Source organism: Lycium barbarum, chromosome 4, assembly GCF_019175385.1.
Source record: "Lycium barbarum isolate Lr01 chromosome 4, ASM1917538v2, whole genome shotgun sequence".
NCBI lineage: Eukaryota > Viridiplantae > Streptophyta > Magnoliopsida > Solanales > Solanaceae > Lycium > Lycium barbarum.
In genome coordinates, this window is record NC_083340.1 from 134,352,685 (window position 1) to 134,370,452 (window position 17,768).

At 33.9% G+C, this 17,768-nt stretch overlaps 2 protein-coding genes and 1 non-coding gene across 3 annotated transcripts; all 3 read right to left on the reverse strand.

Annotated features, from left to right (window-relative positions):
- Positions 1–6,089: 6,089 nt before the first annotated feature.
- LOC132636578 (large ribosomal subunit protein uL5z) lies at positions 6,090–9,143 on the reverse strand. Its single transcript, XM_060353504.1, has 5 exons — positions 8,986–9,143; positions 8,792–8,899; positions 8,151–8,193; positions 6,999–7,194; positions 6,090–6,473 (listed from the first exon to the last, which is right to left on the reverse strand). Exons 1-5 carry the CDS (start codon positions 8,986–8,988, stop codon positions 6,281–6,283), a joined length of 543 nt encoding a protein of 180 aa, XP_060209487.1. The 5' UTR covers positions 8,989–9,143; the 3' UTR covers positions 6,090–6,280.
- LOC132639030 (small nucleolar RNA snoR2/U65) lies at positions 6,614–6,767 on the reverse strand. Its single transcript, XR_009582077.1, has one exon. It is a non-coding gene; the product is annotated as a small nucleolar RNA snoR2/U65 (small nucleolar RNA).
- A 5,266-nt stretch (positions 9,144–14,409) lies between the features above and the next one.
- Positions 14,410–15,818, reverse strand: LOC132636579 (oleosin H1-like). The gene is made up of 2 exons (XM_060353505.1): positions 15,471–15,818; positions 14,410–14,811 (listed from the first exon to the last, which is right to left on the reverse strand). Exons 1-2 carry the CDS (start codon positions 15,757–15,759, stop codon positions 14,594–14,596), a joined length of 507 nt encoding a protein of 168 aa, XP_060209488.1. The 5' UTR covers positions 15,760–15,818; the 3' UTR covers positions 14,410–14,593.
- Between the last annotated feature and the right edge of the window lie 1,950 nt (positions 15,819–17,768).

Below are 17,768 nucleotides of genomic sequence, written 5' to 3' on the forward strand. Positions count from 1 at the left end.
TCCCCTAAGCCAACCCGGTTTGGGCCGAAGGGAACCACAACGAGAATGTACATGAAGAATATTTATTGAAAATTCATTTTTTCACGGATGTAATTTAAGTTATACATTCTGACATTGTAATACTTTTTTAATTGATTATATAAAAAGGTGAATTGTTTCTTGCCACAACAACTAGGGCAAGCTTGTTGGCACTAACAGGGCATTCTATTCCTCCAAGTCCCAAGAAAGGGAGAAAATAATGCAATCACTAGTGAATGTATTTTTTTCTGAATGATTGCGTATATTGAGAATCACCCGGAATAATTTCAGCTTCATGAAATAACTGACTAAATTTTGGAACGACATATCCAATGTAATCCACAAGTAAGGTCAGGAACGGTAGATGTGGAATGTACATAGACCTTATCCCAACTTTTGTGGGGTAAATTTGGAAAAACTGTTCTATATGAAACTATAACTTATTGTTCTGATATCATTAGTTCCACTAACATTCAACTGTCCCATTTTTAACATTCAAAAGAAAGAATCCAGTGCTCTCTTTAGTTCAACGCCAAAGTAAAATGCATCACACAATACGGAGGCTTTAAAGCTCCAAGTCCAAATTCAAGGTGCCCCACAAGCTAAAAATGCTATTCAGGCTACTTTACACTACCAAATAGCTTGGCGAGTTCAGAATCATGCTATGGATATCTCTCTTCCAGGTGGAGAAAATGTTTCAAATTTCACCATTGTCACCATTGACTAGTATCAGGGCGGAGACAGTGTAGTAGTTACGGGATAATACATAAGAAATTCTAAAGTTGTCTTGGTTTGCAACTCCCACATTTAAACGATGTTGTATTCCACGGTCATATGTATTTGAGTAGATAGAAGTACTTTTACATACGTAGTCACGATTTGTAATGAGACAATTACCATTGGAACTCCAATATTACAAATCCGTGACTGCCTCGAGTTGTAGTTAATTCTAGGATCTTAAAGCATTTCAAGGAATAGTGCCAACGCATACGATTAATACATTTATGCCACTAGCCACATTTTTCCTGGCCCTTTAGTTCATCCAACAGGACCTACAAATTAGTAGCATTGTACTTAGTACAATGAGAAAGAGAAGTGAAGATAGGAAAATATTAAGCTGAAGAAAGAAATCTTGTAAAATACCTGTATAAAGTTATATCTTAGGGCTTTTGGATTCACTTTCACTAGCAAGGTCTTCGGACGGAAGTAACTAAACAATCCGTCAATTAAAAATTTATAATTTGGTACCCATGAATAGAGTATTTCCAAATTTATGTGCTTCATAAGAAGTGGTTGAATGTTGCTTCCGAAATTGCCTGAGTGAAATCTTACCTCCTTCATAGACAATGAAAAATTATTAAATATTTTTGAGGAAATACTAACTAGAAAAACAAGATGCAGCAATTAACAATAAAAAAGAAGAGATAAAGTTTAGGAAGTGAAAAGCTGATTGATGTTATTGTCAGAATATATTTTCCTTGCTATGCCCAAGTGCAAATAGTAAAATGGTGTTCTAACTCTCAAGATACAATGATCTGCTCATGAATCTTTCAACGTGCAACCAAATCAAAAGGCCAAAAAACGGCTTAATACCTGGATGACCCCCTAAACTTGACATATTTTGTAAAATAAATATATAAACTTACGAAGTGACCAAATAGACACTTAAACTTGTCAAAAGTGTACTTTTTAAATACATTTATATTGAAGACCCTGTGCGTGAGGTCCAAGTTCCATTTATGTAGCAAATAAACAAATAATAGTCCATGTAAGAAAATATAGGCCAACCACGTGTAATTTATTTCCATGTAGGCAAATAATAGTCCAAAGCCATCGTACACCTAATTTGTTCATTCCCACGATTTCTTCATTCTCTCGAACAGTGAACTGTTGCATTCCTCTTCGTTTTCATTATCAAATTCCTTAAGTTTTAACCACATCCCTCTAAATGTAAAGTCAAAACTCATCCAAACTTCAATAAAGATCGAGAGAAAATCATGATATTTGAAGACAAAGTATACTGATATTTTTTCGAGTGTGCACATATAACATATCTGCTTTATTCATTAATAATAACATCAAACGTCTAAGAAAAAGCAAAAAATTCAAGCATGTATTTCTTATTTATAAGAAAAAAAAAAAGAGCAACTTTTCACTCTTTTCAACATCATATTTAAATTTTATTCCTAAGAAAATCAAAAATATTTTGAACTTCTATTTCCTACGTGAGTACCTTTTAAAGACGAAATACTATAAAAAAATTAGAGAAAATTTAGAAAAAGTTTGAATAAGCTATTATATTAAATTACATTTTATTTTACCAAAATCTAATCAAGTCGAGTTAATAGTGTAGAAAGTATATCATTATACTGGATGAGCTCTTACTTATGTGTAAAGGTTAGAAACTAAGGAAACAATTACGCCCAAAAAAAAAGAAGAAAAGAAACAAGTACGCCAAAAAAAAATTACTGTTATTTTGCTGACTCACCAATTATGCAAAAGTTTCACGCGCTCATTACAAAATACAAGACACGTGAATTGCCAGGATAGCAAATGTGTTTAAAAAATACATTTTGAATAAGTTTAAGTGTCTATCTGGTCACTTCATAAGTTTATATGTTTATCTTACAAAACATGCCAAGTTTGTAGAAAATTATATTTTAAAAAAAAAAAAATCAAGTGAGTGAATTTATATTTTATGAGTTCAATCTTTAAGGTTCTTGAAGGGGCCTGAGGCAGAGGCGAATTTACATATAAAATTTGGGTCACGTGAACACATGATCAGTGGACTAAACTCGATATATTATGGGTATATTTTGAAAATATATCTAATATTAACTGAAGGAACACATAATCAAACTAGGTCAAGTGGAGCATTGGTTAGGGGTTGTATTTATTTCCTTAAGGTCTCGAGATCGAACCCGAGCTCCTGCAAATTTTATGCTTTTATTTTCTAAAGCAGCCTTTTAAACTTCCTTTTTGTATTATTCTAAATCTTTTTTCTTCTATAATTCTAATTACCAAAAAGGTAAAAAACGTGTTTCTCTTTTATGTTACATCTAATGATTTTTTTTCCCTTTATTTCTAATAATTAGCCAAGTCACAAAAGGCAAAAGAAATAAAAAAAGCCCCATAGGTGCTAAGCTGCAACGAACCAAAGGCAAAAAATAAAAAAACCCCATAGCTAATGGTGAACCCATCCTCTTGAAATCCTGGATTTGCCTCTGGCCTGGGGTAACTGGTAAAGTTGCCGACATGTGACTAGGAGGTCACGAGTTCGAGCCGTGAAAACAGCCTCTTGCAGAAATTCAGGATAAGGTTGCGTACAATAGACCCTTGTGGTCCGGCCTTCCCCGACCCCACGCATAGTGGGAGCTTAGTGCACCGTGTTGCCTTTTTTTTTTTTTTTTTTTAATCTTTAAGGTTCTTACTGTTGCACCCATTGTCTTTTAAAATTATGGGTTCAAACCTACTATATGTGCAAATTTAGTGAATCTTTACATATAAATTTCTGCTTGAGTGCTGCATCCGTTCCTGAATGAATAGAAACTCAACTCATGATAATTCCTAGGGTTGATGGGATAGGTACTTATAGAGAGTGAAATATAACCAATGCACCTTTTAATGAACATGCACATTACTTTAGAATCCCTCAAATTAAAAAACTAACATAACTTAGGTATCAATTGATCAATTAGCCATGTAAACGTACCTCTGATACCTCTGCATTAGTTTTCAAGGACAAGTTGATATTTTCACCCAAATATTGAGCAAAATTTCTCAGGTCAAACAACCTATTGATTGCATTAACACTAAATCCAATCTCAACTTCCATTAGCCTTGAACCAACAACTGGACGCGAGGGTGGAAGCCGTGGAACGTTCCATGAACCATCCACTAGACGCGAGGTTGGAATGTTTATTGCATCTATTAGCTTGAAAGAACGTAAATTGGGAGCAAAAATGCTAGCATATTCCAAGTCAACCATATTGCTTAAGCGCAAATTCTCCAATTTATGACTCCAAAGTTCTATTTCATCCAATCTTTTGCATAAACGAAGAAACAAGGATTCAAGACGCTTGCCCTTGTTGATAAGCGTGGAGAATGTTGAGGAAGAGATAGAAACTTGATCGAAATATATCTCTTTCAATAGCGGCAAATCCTCAACATCATCACCTAAGTTTTGCTCGACAAATACACAACCTTGTAAATGCAGAACGGTTAATAATCTCAACTTGAAAATTGCTGGAGACAAATTGAAAGAGTAACGGCATACGATCAAATAGAATTCCGTGAAACTGTTGGGATCATCATCAGCAAGTTTGATAACAGCGCTTAGGTGATGACAGTGACAGTATCTGCATGAACATGCATGGTTGACAAGTACTACACTAAAGTAGCAGTTTGAGCAGTATCTGCTTGTACAAATTAATGTTTTAGAGTCAACGAATGATGATATGATGCGACGCCAACTGCTGCAAACAAGTGAAGATGTTGCTCTTTGTTTGAGATTGAGATAACAAAGGATTTTGTGGAGGATGGTAACTCAGAAAATAATCCGACAGAAGAAGTAGAGGCCATGAATGAATGTGTGCACCAAAAGTAAGTTCCAAGAATTTATGATAAACTTGAAGAGTTTTTTTTTATAGGGTTAGACGTGCAAGTGACGAGTCTCCCCCATTAAAAGTTCTTTTTGGGTTGTAATTTGTAAATATAACATTAAAATTTGAATGTCCACTCCTTTTGTGGTAAATTTTAGCAAAAGGAAAGTATCCTAAAAGGAAACAAATTCTATTGCACTTTGGTTTCTCACATTAAAAGTTAACGCCTCTTTGCATCACAAAAAGGGTTAATTGCAATCAGCACAAAACACGCAGGGGATTTTGATTTTCCGTAAAGTTGCAGATTTGCTTGTATGTTAATAGGATTTTTTTTTTTTTTTGGCACAAGAATAGCTTTTTGTTTTGGTTTCCCAATCCGGTGTCCGGTACCCACATTGGAGCCCCATTCCGGATTCGTGCCGCGTAGAGCCCATTCGGAAAAAGCGCTTCCTACCAAGAATTTTTTCATAACCAGAACTCGAAACCGAGACCTCTGATTAAGTGAGGAGCAGCCCCATCCGCCACCACATGCTAGTTTTAAGAGGACAAATATTAGGACTAAGAGCAGTAATGCCAAATTTTAGGCAAAAATCTCTCAGAATCTCTGAATTTCTTTGGACTATGCTAGCAGAGGGAAATCACTAAGGGAGATAGAAAAATGAGTAGGTGAGGGAATGAATTTTTGTTCAAGTTTTTGGGCCATGTTCCAAATTGCCAACCTTATTTATTATTTTTTTGTTTTATTCTGATTTGCCAACCTTATCTACAAGCATGGATGTTGAAGGCCTAATGGCCATGGGATGACAAAAAAAACCTTCATAAACGAGAATTTATCATGGATGTCATTGATGCAGTTACGGCGTTACAACTATTACTCGTCCAAAAATAGGCTTTTCCGTTATTTTTTTGGGTCAAAGATTACAACGTTTACCCAGCACTAACAAATGGTGCACCCTCTAGAAAATGACGAGATGTCAACAAATTAGACACTACTAACAGCCTGCTTGGCCTCGTTTATTTTAGGTGCTTTTAATCCAACATAGCTTTTAAGCACATTTCTAGTGTTCGGGTAAGATAAAAAAAGTGTTTTAAGCACTTCTTTTTAAGCCAAAATAACAAAACTACACCAAAACTCAACTTATGGCTTAAGCCATAAGTTATAAGCACATCCAAACAGGCTCCAAGAGTACCAACATATAACTCGGGGACAAAGTAAATCAACCCTTAGCACAATGATAAAGTTAACTTAGATTTATAGGTCACAGGTTCAAGACGTAAAAATCCCTTTGCAAAAATACAAGAGAAAGGTTGTATATGACCTTCCCTTATCATTCCCTGAAGCAACTAGTGTACAGGGCAAATCCTTTGATTGGAAGTATCTGAACTGCTAAAAGATCATAAATTTCAATGCATAACAAGATAAGTTTGTCGCCATGAAGGAACAAACTACTAGAATCGCGCAACCGAAAATTAACACAAAAAAAGGATATATTAAGATTGAATTCATCTCCATAAAACAAAATGGAACAAGCATACTATGCCAAATAACAGCAACTCTTGTAAACTATTCAACTCTAGGAGTAATTAGATGTTGGTCTAGAAAATACATAAACATAAACTTGCTACCAGATAAACTGATCCAGCAGTCAGCTCTCAGCTTACTAAATGTTCGAGGACTTGTTAAGGATAACACCTTCATATTTGACCTGGAACCACTTCATTGCATCGTCCTTTGTGACCCTGTGCTGGATCCCAACCCGAGACTTACACCTACGACGTCTAGCAACACGGTATCCTGGGCGTTCCAGGACAACATAGAAATCCATACCATAGATACCCGTTGAAGGGTCATACCTATAACACAAAGGAATTGTATGTTAATGACTTAATAAGGGCACAACATTTCAAAGATATTAACACAAACCAGCTGATACAAAACCTCCTAGCCTCGTATAGTAAGACAGGGTAATTTTTTTATTTTTTTTAAGAGATAAGTGTGTAATCGCATGAAACGGCTCCATGGAAGAATTGAAGATCCATCCACAGATTCCTATCAAAATGCGAAACGTTAGTAAAAACTTGTTATTGGTCCAATCATAGCATCGTCGGTCATAGCTTCATTTGCTACCGGCAACGTGGCATCGGACCTTAAGACAGGGTAAAATATAATTATTCCCTGTAAACATTTTTTGGGCAAGGTAAGAACTATTCCCTATAAACTCATAGATGATGCGACTATGAGGTAAGTGGAAAATTTATTAACTCAGATACGCATCGCTATTTTTGGCATAATAAAAGCTAGCAGCACTCCTAAACTAAATATGTAGGATGTGAAAGTAGTCTATACAACAAATTAGAGCTAAATGTCAATCTGCTTACTTAATTCCAAGATCAATGTGCTCCTGAATACCAAATCCAAAGCAGCCAGTTTCACTGAAGTTCCTCCTAAGCAACTCATACTCCTTGACCTTCAATCCACTCTCAAGGAGCTGCATAGCTTTCTCCCCTCTGACAGTGACGTAGCAGGCAATCTTTTCATTACGTCTGATTCCAAAGGACCGGACAGTATACCTTGCTGTCAATGCGAATAAAGCAATCACATGAAAAAATGAAACAGCACCAACACAATGTGTGATAATGTTTAGTCGGTCAGAGACACACAACACATATTCAAACATATAAATGAAATTTGCGCTCGCCTGAGTACAGTGTACCCAATATCAATGTAATGAGGAACACTACAAGTAACTTCCGAATAGTTCAAATTGTTCCACCAACTCAACTCAACCAAGGACACTAATAAAAATGACACAACAACAGACCCAGCGTAATCCCACAAGCGGGGTATGGGAAAGGTAGTGAGTAAGCAGACTTTACCTCTACCTTGGGAAGGTAGAGAGGCTGTTTTCAAGAGAATAATGCTAAAACTCCGGACAAGGAAAAGAAAAGCACCCGATTACCTACTACCCTTCTACCCTAATTCTCGACTTCCACACCCTCCGATCAAGGGTCATGTCCTTAGTTTCACTGAAGTTGTGTCATGTCCTGCCTAATCACCACCTCACTGTAATACTTCTTCGGCCTACCTCTACCCCTACTCAAGCCTGCAACGGCTAACCTCTCACACCTCTTTACCGGGGCATCTGCATCTCTCCTCCTCACACGCCCCAACCATCTAATAATGTGGTACCAACAAAAATGAATCCACGTTAATTAGAAATAGTCTTTTTTGCTAGTTGTCTAACACTTTAGCTCGTCATAATAAGATACAACCTGATAATCCTACAATAACTGATTACAAATTAAAGCGAATCTTCAACAAATTACATGTTGACTAATTACCACAAACAGCTCAAATGCCAATGGAGAGATTCCTTCAAATATACAAAGATGTTTATTCTTTAACATACACAGAGCCCAACGAACATAAAAAGGAGTTCAATAAAACGCGACTAAGAAATTGAAACCAGTCATAACATTACAAAATCAGATAAAGGTAAGCAAAATGCAGAGAGAGATTAAAAAATTTACCTTTGGAGAAAACAGGGCTTTGGCCACTGAGTTGCTCCAAGACCTACAAGTACAAGAACACATTCAATCAACCATCTACACCTTGATCCCGAACTAATCCGAATCATTTATATAAAACATTTATATCCACTCCGCTCTATTTCATTCAAATACTGAAAAATTAAGGAAAATTAATTTACATAGCCGCTTACAGAAAAAAATAGCCGGCAGTGTATAATATATGTACTCCCTCTGTTCACTTATACTTGTCACATTTCGCTCTTGAGAGCCAAACTATATGGACTTTGACTAACATTATCATATTAATATGAGAAGAATTGCAACTTATTTAACTCTTTTTCGTATAGTTTTCATCTAATTCATGTTAGCTCCGAAGATTAGTCAAATTGACTCTCGACAAACGAAACGTGACAAATAAAAGTGAACGGAGGGCGCATTATTTATGCAGGTTAGAAGGTAGAATAACTTACATAGATTGTCTCACAACTAATAACAGCATAACTCTAACCAGCTACCAAACGAACCCTTAGTATATAACATGTGTATATTAGCTAGCGGTTGTAAATATTTTTCGGCGAGCGGCCAAAATGTGTAACTTGCCCAAAAAAATAATTTGTAACTTAGGGTAAATTAATGGTTACCTTAGCGGCTCTGGTGAGACGATCTCCACTTTCACCAACGGAGATGTTGAGAACTAGCTTCTGGACTTTGATGTCCCTCATTGGATTGCTCAATTTCTTCTCTGAAGCCTAACAAAACAAAGTACAATAGATTACAAATACACACATGTAAAAAACAACAAATATTCAATTGAAAATGAAAGGGAGATAGATACCATGGCGCTTCGTTGTAGCAGCAGCGCAGGACTTTAGGAACAGAGAGGAAGCGCACAAGTAGAGTGAGAAACCCTAGTTCGGTGCAAGTATATATATATATATAATATGTGCGTGCTTGTATAGATAATGGGTATTACTTGAGCCTAGCGGTGCTTTTGGAATGAGGGTTAAGTTTATGTTCCCTAATTAGTTATACCACCCTCCCACAATAATAAAAATAACACTACAATCACGGAATAATTAATCTCAACAATTAGTTATAACGTAATTTTATTGGGATAAACTCATTTCAAATTTAATTCCGGAATTATTTATCCCTTATCACTCGTACCAAACGAGCCCTAAAGGTGTTAGGTATGAAGGAAAATATTTCCGCGTAAAATGTGTTTTTGGAAAATAAGTGAATTTCTACTTATCTTCTCATGTTCGGTTGGGTAGTGCAAAAATAAATGAGTTTCTTAGTTATTTTCTCATTTTGGTTGGTTAGTAGAAAACACTTTTAAAAAAATACTCACACAAGCCCCACCACCCCCACCCAAACACCACCCCCGAGCACACTTCATCTTCACCCACCCTTACCCCACCCCCACCACACACTACCGGTCCACCCAACCCCCTACACACCCTCTCCCAAAAAAATTTATTTCATTTATTTATAAAAAATGAGAAATTTTTCTTACCCACCCACCCCACACCAAATTTAACCACACAAACTTTTCATTTTAAAAAAAAAGTAAAATAAAATATATGAATTAGAAAATTCAGAGGAAGGATGAGGCAGGGGTGGGTGGGTGGTTTAAAAACAAAAAAGAAATTGAAAAAAATATAATTTTTTTAGGGGGAGGGGGGGCGTGAGTTGGGTGGTGGAGGGGGGGCGTGAGTTGGGTGGTGGAGGGGTGGTGTGGTGGGAGGTGGTGTGGTTAGTGAAATGTCACTTATGAGACTTGTTTTCCTATTTCCATTAGAGAAGTCATTTTTTTCCATTTTAAAGAACTTATTTTCCTAAATAAAATATTTTTTACCAAACGAAGATGAGTTTTTTTTTTTTTTGTTAAATCAAAAGGCCACTATGGTGGCTTATTCCATAAATCAAAATGAACAGTTTTACAATGTAGGGAGAAAAAAAAAACAATAGCAGAGAGAAAATAAAAACTGCGGATACTAATCTACAGTGTATCCTACCAAACAAAAACAAGCTAAGCAAGAAAAAGTTCAAATGAATAAAGTCAGCAGCAATCATGCGAACAGTCTTGATGCCTTGGGTTGATGCCATGTTTGAACACCTTAAATCTCTCACCAGGTGCAATGTTATTAAAAGCAACTGAATCTTCTTCAAGCATTCAAATACTGAATTGCAATCTTCAAACTGTAGCTTCTACATCATGATATGTAGCTTATTAGAAGAATTCCATTCTAGCTGGTTATATGTATGGGAAGACCTGATTCATCCATAGTCTTGAAAAATGTTTTCTTCCATACCGAACACACCCTAAGTAGGCGTTTGACCATAAGATTTGGGAGTCTGATCTTATATTTATAAAATTTGCATAAATTTCAATTTCAATTTCATATTATAATTTCACATCTTCAATTCTCTATCAAAAAAAGGATTTTGGAATTCCAAATTCACAGTAGCTCAGGTGATAAGCACCCTCCACCGCCAACGCTAAGATTATGGGTTCGAGTCATTGGGGGAACACAAAGGTGGAAGCTCCTAGAGAGGTAGTAAAAAAATAAAAAGATTCCAAATTGTGATTTCAAAAAATTTTAAATGTAAAACTTAGCCCATAAATTTATATTTTGTAAAATCATAAGTTGATAGATATATTTCTTAAATGTTCTTGACTCAAAGTAATAATGTTGGTCCATCTTCTCATTCATCTGATCGGACATGCTCGACGTGAAGAGGTTGTCCGTACCATGTAGGGGGATTATAGTAAAGAACAGTTACATTACAATTTATGTTCAATTTTCCTTTTTATTGAATTAAACTTCGATCACGATGTTGTGTTTTTTTCAGAAAGGTCATCTGGTAGCGTATTAACTTTGTTATGAACTATGGTTTGCTCATTTGATAATTTTCAAAACTCATGGGGTTTTCATATTTGTGAAAAAAAATACAATTTAAGAAATTCAAATTGCATGTCCAAATAAAACTTCAACTTCAAATCAACTTGATTTCAAATCATATCCAAACGGTACCTAAGCTTCATTACACGACTCTTTTCTTTTCTATTTTTGGGTCTGAAATAGAAAATATGAATATGACTTAAACCTCTTTCAAAGTTCATTTGGTGTGGAGCAAAATGTTTGAAAAGATATTTTTGATTAAAAGTATTTTCAGGAAAATAATATCTCCAGAAAAGATATTCTTGACTATTTCTAGGTGGTGTTTGTCTTAGGGTTGTTTTCTAATTTACCCATAATTGATTGCACAGAATATTTTTTTTAAGGAAATAAGTTTCTTAAAAATAAGAAAAATGAGTTCTTTAATAAAAACAAAACAAACAAGTTCCATAAATGACATTCCAAGTTTATTGTCTCGTCCCACCTGCAATCCGTCTCCCACCCCCACCCCGACCTCCACTTCCACCGACCCCACTCTTAATCCCACCCCCTTACCGCAACTCACTCTCAACTCCCCCTACCTCAACCCCTTAAAGTTTTGATTAAATTATATGTAAATGCTTTTGTAATAAAAAATTTCTTTATATTTATTATCATTAGAAAATAAATAAGAAAATTATATTTTAATTGATGTTTGTTTTAGGGTTTGCAAAACTCAATTTAAATTAGGGGTGGGAGTTGCTATGAATTTAGACAAATCAAAATGAATTGAGTTAATAAATGTGAGTCATTGACCTACCAAAGTTACTTGGACTGAATTTGATTGGGCTAAAAAGGGGTCATAACCCAACCTGCACAATTCTTTGTAAGTTTTAATTTTCTTGTTTCTTCTTTTTCAATTTTTTTATGTCCTAATTTTATTTTTTTGTATGGTTATACAGTCAGACCTCTCTATAACAGCATCTGCATTTATCAGTACCTTTCTATAATAGCTAAGTTTTTTCGGACTCGATTTTTTATGTTATATTTTACTTTTCTATAACAACATTTTACCTATAACAACAACAACCAACTTTGTAACAGTACACTCTTTGTAAATTTTAGCATTTTACTCCCCATATAGCAGCTATTTTTTTTTTGGTAATATAATAATTAACTATCTTTATAAAAATAAAATATCTATGATTACCAATAATTAGTGTAGAGATTTTGACCAAATATTTAATTTTATACTTTAATACACTATATTTATGACATAATATTACATATGATGAATATTTGTAACCTAAAAATATCATTGTCTTCTATTTCTATTTATAAATAATTTTTAAAAAAGAAAACAATGTGAATAAGGAGTACGAATCCTATTCTTCAGAGTAAGCAAAGGGACAAACCTTTGATTTCTTCTAATCTTTTTAAAAGAGAATCTACAAAACAAGCTAAAATTTTAAATTTCTTCCATCAATCTTCAAGAATTTAATCTCAAGTAGATTTAAAATGTGTCTTAGTGCTTAAAACTTTATACTTTCAGTTATGAATTTATTTAAATTGTATTAACTATTTTTAATGTTTAGGTTGTGAAGTATGCATATCTTTGAGATTTAAAATTTAAATAACTTTGTTATTTTTTATAACATTAAAAATAAAAAAGACAGATTTTATGCATCTATTTTGCCTATAACAGTCAATTATTATTTAGATGTCAAATGTTGTTATAGATGTATAACAACAATTCTCTATAACAACAAAAAATTTCGGACCCAACGATGTTGTTATAAAGAAGTTTGATTGTATATAACACATCAAACAATATTTTGATAAGGTTTCTCATTGATCAATTTGAGCTACATATGCGATCAATTTTAGAGTGCTGAATTGGACATATCAAAATAAATTGTGCCCTGAATCAGACGAGTCAAAATAAATTGTGCCAATAAATAGGCGGATTAATGACCCATCCCATCTTGGACGGGTTTAGCGGGTGTTTTTTGGGCAATTTTTTTTTAACCCTAGTTTAGGCATTTAGTAGGCGTCTACACATGAATGGATCGGTAAAAAATAGTACTAATATTTAAAGTTAAATTGAACGAACTTAGATCATAATCATTCTCAACGAGTCTATAAGAAATTGTCCAATTTAGATGATATTCTTTTCTTTTTAATCAATCCCATAAGAATGACACATTTCTATATCTAGCAACGGTCTATATCTCTAAAATTCTCATTTTACCCTAGTGATATGATTTTTAATTACAAATACTTTTAACTAATTTTAGACCACAAAATTCAAAAGTCTTTTTTTTTTCTTAAACTTCTTTTTCTTAAACTTTTTTCTTAAACTTTGTGCTAACTTTGTGCTCAGTGAAATACGAGGTCAGCGAAACACCCTCGTATGAAGTTTTATACGAAGGGAGTATAATTTAAAAAAAAGTTATATTCGGACTTGAAAACACAACTGAAGTTTTAGTAGTAAAAACTTTTAAAAACAAAGCCGCTTCAATTTGAAATTGATTAACAACTCCTCTTGAGGAAAAAACAATTAACACCTTCTCCACCATATCCACATTTACAGAAACAATAGCTGTACCATTATTTATTACTTATAACATAAATTTGCTACTTCTATTTTGAAACAAAGACAATAACTGCACCATTATCTGTTGTAAAGATTACTTGTTTGGGAAAGATATGGGATGGGAACTTTGTGGTATGCAAAACGAAAGGAAAACAGAAGTTATGGGATGGGAACTTTGTGGTATGCAAAACGAAAGGAAAACAGAAGTCAGGCTAAGAAGATTATTAAATTACAACTAACCAAACAACAGACAAACAAAACAACCATTACGAAGGAAACCTAACAACACATTACAGACACAACACTTACAAAAACTTAAAAAAAAAAAAAAAAGAAGCTAAGTACTAATATTTCAGTGCATGCTTCACATCATTATTTCCATCCAAATACAAGCTAAAGCAGCTCTAAGATCAAGTAGTAGTCCTGGCACTTTCTTTTCCTTGCTGTGCTGTGCTCTGTGTAGCTAAAATTAGTCACTTAATTTAGTTTGGTTACAAAAAGTCTAATACATGTAAAACCACGAGAGGCGAGTGTTATAAAGGTAAACGGGTCTAATATATGTCAAAAGAGAAGTAAAGGTGGAGTGAGGTCTCTGAATTTTATACCAAACTATAATTGTACCATTATTTATTACAAATTTGCTACTTCTATATGTGTAAAGGCAATATATAGCTGCACCATTATTTGTTGTAAAGGTTAACTTCGTTTGGAAAAAGATATGGGATGCGAACTTCTGTCAATGGTAAGCAAAAAGAAAGGAAACATAAGTGGGGCTTAAGAGTTAAGAAGATTATTAAATTACAAATAACCAAACAACATATGACCACTACAACCATTACAGAAGGAAACCTAACAACATTACACACAACACTTGTACAAAACCTTAAAAAGAAAAGCAACTAATATTAAAGTGCATGCCTCACATCATTATTTCCATCCAAATACAAGCTAAAGCGGCTCTAAGATCAAGTAGTAGCCCTGGCACTTTCTTTCCCTTGCTGTGCTGTGCTCTGTATTGCTTGTCCAGCATCCTTAGTCTTTTGTCCCACTGTCGCTGTTGCATCTGCCACTCGTTCTTGAATGCGCCTTTTCGTGTAATCCAATTGCTCCATCGTGCTCCTTCCTTGCTTGAAGTAATTCACAATCCAAGATAGTGATGATAGACCCGTCAATCCAAATGCACCTGCAATAGTCAGATAATATGATTTTAAAAAAATGCTCCCATGTTGTTTTAACCTATGACCCCAAAGGAATCTCTAAAGCACATTTACACTAAGGAGGGGATTCATTCAATAGATACTCCCTCTATAGTAAATTTCACTTAAAAAAAATTAAAATTAGCTACGACGCTTTTTTAATCGATCGATATATCAATCGTTTATAGCTCGGGGCTAACAAAAATTTCACCAAAAAAAGTTGAAATTACCTGCGACTCTAATCTACCGATATATCACTCGTTTATAGTTCGTTGCTAACAAAATATTTAGATGACCGAATTTTTTGATAACCCATTGCTAGTCGCTAAATAGAATATTAATTAGCATGTTTATCTACAAAATTTGTTTGTTGTCGCCAATTTCTGATTTTTTAGCTGTGCTAGAGTCGGACTTTAATTTTAACTATGAATTCATGTATAGAATCTTTAAGTTTTTTGAAATAAAATTCAAAATTGAAGTTTCTTGAAATAAAATTCAACATTCGAAAATCACGTAAAGAATGCTATATAAGAAAAGGCATATAAAACTATCACGATTAAAAGAAGAAAAAAAAAAACTTCCTTTGACTCTCGATGTTCGAATAGGTGTCACATAAATTAAAACAAAGGGAGTATATAATTATGACCTGAAGTCAAGAAGCCGGTGACAGCTAGCGCAACCGTGATAGCAGCCGGTACGAGGACCGGGCTAAAGAGCAAAAACACAGGAGTAGCAACACAAAGGCCAATAATGGTCCCAAGAAGGGTGAGTCCTGCAAGTCCTAGAAGTGTCCCACCGACAGGAACAAGCGCGACGATCGCCAGAATTTGGCCAGTTGAAGGACCTCTATGAGGAAGAAGTGTTTTCATTCCACCACCTTCATAACGAGTTGAAGGATGAACTTGAACTTGGTGTGGATGCATACGGTCAGCCATATTGAGAATGTTTTAGTGTGTGTGTGTGGAGAGAGTAAAAGAGAAATGAGTTTGTAAGAGGGGTTAGTGATGAGGTGTAGTTTTAAAGAAGAGGAGGAAATGCTACGTGTTAGAATGTTAGAGTAAAGGCCTTGCATGAAGAACATGTTGCACTTAGAAATGTATGAGAGAAAAATGATAAAACAATGTGCCAGTCGGCAATTTGAGTAAGTAGATTAAAGCTAATTTGTATTTTGTTTGTTTGTTTGTTTACTTTTTCTGTAAGTATTGTGATAATTAGATGTCCAAAAATTCAAAACTCTTCTGTCATATTTGGTTCTTTGAAGAAAACCTCCTTTTGATGGTTTCAAATGAAGATCGGATCTCATTCCATAAGGGATCGTTTGGTTTGATGTATTAGTTATAATGAAATGTTCATGTACAGAGATTAATAATACAAGAATTACAATGGTAAGAATAAATAATGCAAGAATTGTTTCCACGGAATTGTTTTTTAGGTAGTATTACTTATGTAAGGATATTTTCATCTTTAAATAATCTCATTCATATATGGTTTAACATATTGCTCACTCCACCTCTATATATCCCGTATAAAATATTAACTTATCCTTATATTAGTTATACAACGTGTGATTTCCGTATTTAAATTATGCTTATGCAGATTTTTACACCAAAAACCAAACTTGTTCCTATTAAGCAATACCTACTTATATAGAATTTATATCAATATTAACTTTCTTATACCTCGAACCTAACGACCCCTAGCCTATTTTATTTTTTTCAGTCAGTAAAATTTCATTTTTTGGAGTCTTTGGTTTGTGCTATAAGATTCTTTTTTTTTTTCCTGCAAGTATATTGAATTTATTTGTAAAGCATCACCTATTTACATTTTGAAAACTTTAAACAATAATTGATTGTTTACCCTTTTTCACTCAGCTATCACATAAAACCAAGAAGAACGAAAATTGGCTGAAATTAAATTAAACATTTATTTGAGAGCATTTGGGAGAAGGTAGAAGTGGAGAATGAAAGAAGATATATAGTGACGGAATCATAGGGAGTAGATACTGTGGGTCTCATACGGACACTTGTTAGATAAAGAGAAACATATGTATAACACAATTAGTAGGCGTTTTTTGGGCATGTGATTTGAAACCATTGATTGAAATCAAATCAGTCTTGAACATGCATTTCATCTCATGATTTCAACATTCAAAAAGACATGATTTGGAATTTCAAACCATGGTTTCAAAATTTTAAATATAAAACTTGATCCATAAGTTTATATTTTGTAAAAAAAGACTCATAAGTTGGTAGATATTTTTAACAATTACTCCAACCAACCTTTATTTAGGTCTACATGTGGAAGGATTATATTAAAGAGTAGTTACATTACTATTCATGTTGAATTTTCTTTTTTATTGAACTAAAATTTGATCAATTGATGTTGTGTTTTTTAGAAACGCCTTTTAGTAGCGTATTAATTTTGTTATGAATTATGATTTGCTCATTTAGTTAGATAGTATAAGAATTGAGAATATTTTGATAGTTTTCACAGCTTGTGGGATTTTTATGTCTATAAGAAAAAACACAACTTAAGAAATTCAAATTACATGTCCAAAAATGATTTCATCTCATGGTTTCAAACCATGTCCAAACGGCTCTTTAGTAACCATTTATTCAGCAATAATGTAATAAAAAAATTCATCTTTGGATCACGTAAAAGTTTATAATTACAATGTTGGATAACTAGTGAAAGTAGCCCTGGCTATTAGATAAGGAGTCGTCTTTATTAGAGAGCATTTTATATTAAATATGAGATTTTTCGGTGTGAATTCGAATTTAATTTGACCCAATGCGAAAACACCTGGTGAGAACAAAAAATATATTGTAATATGAAAAATAAGAAAAACTACTTGCTACAAGTTAAAATACACTTGATAGTTACTAAATTCTTTATACCGTGAATATCTTTTTTTTTTTTTTAAATAAAGATGAGTAGTACTCTT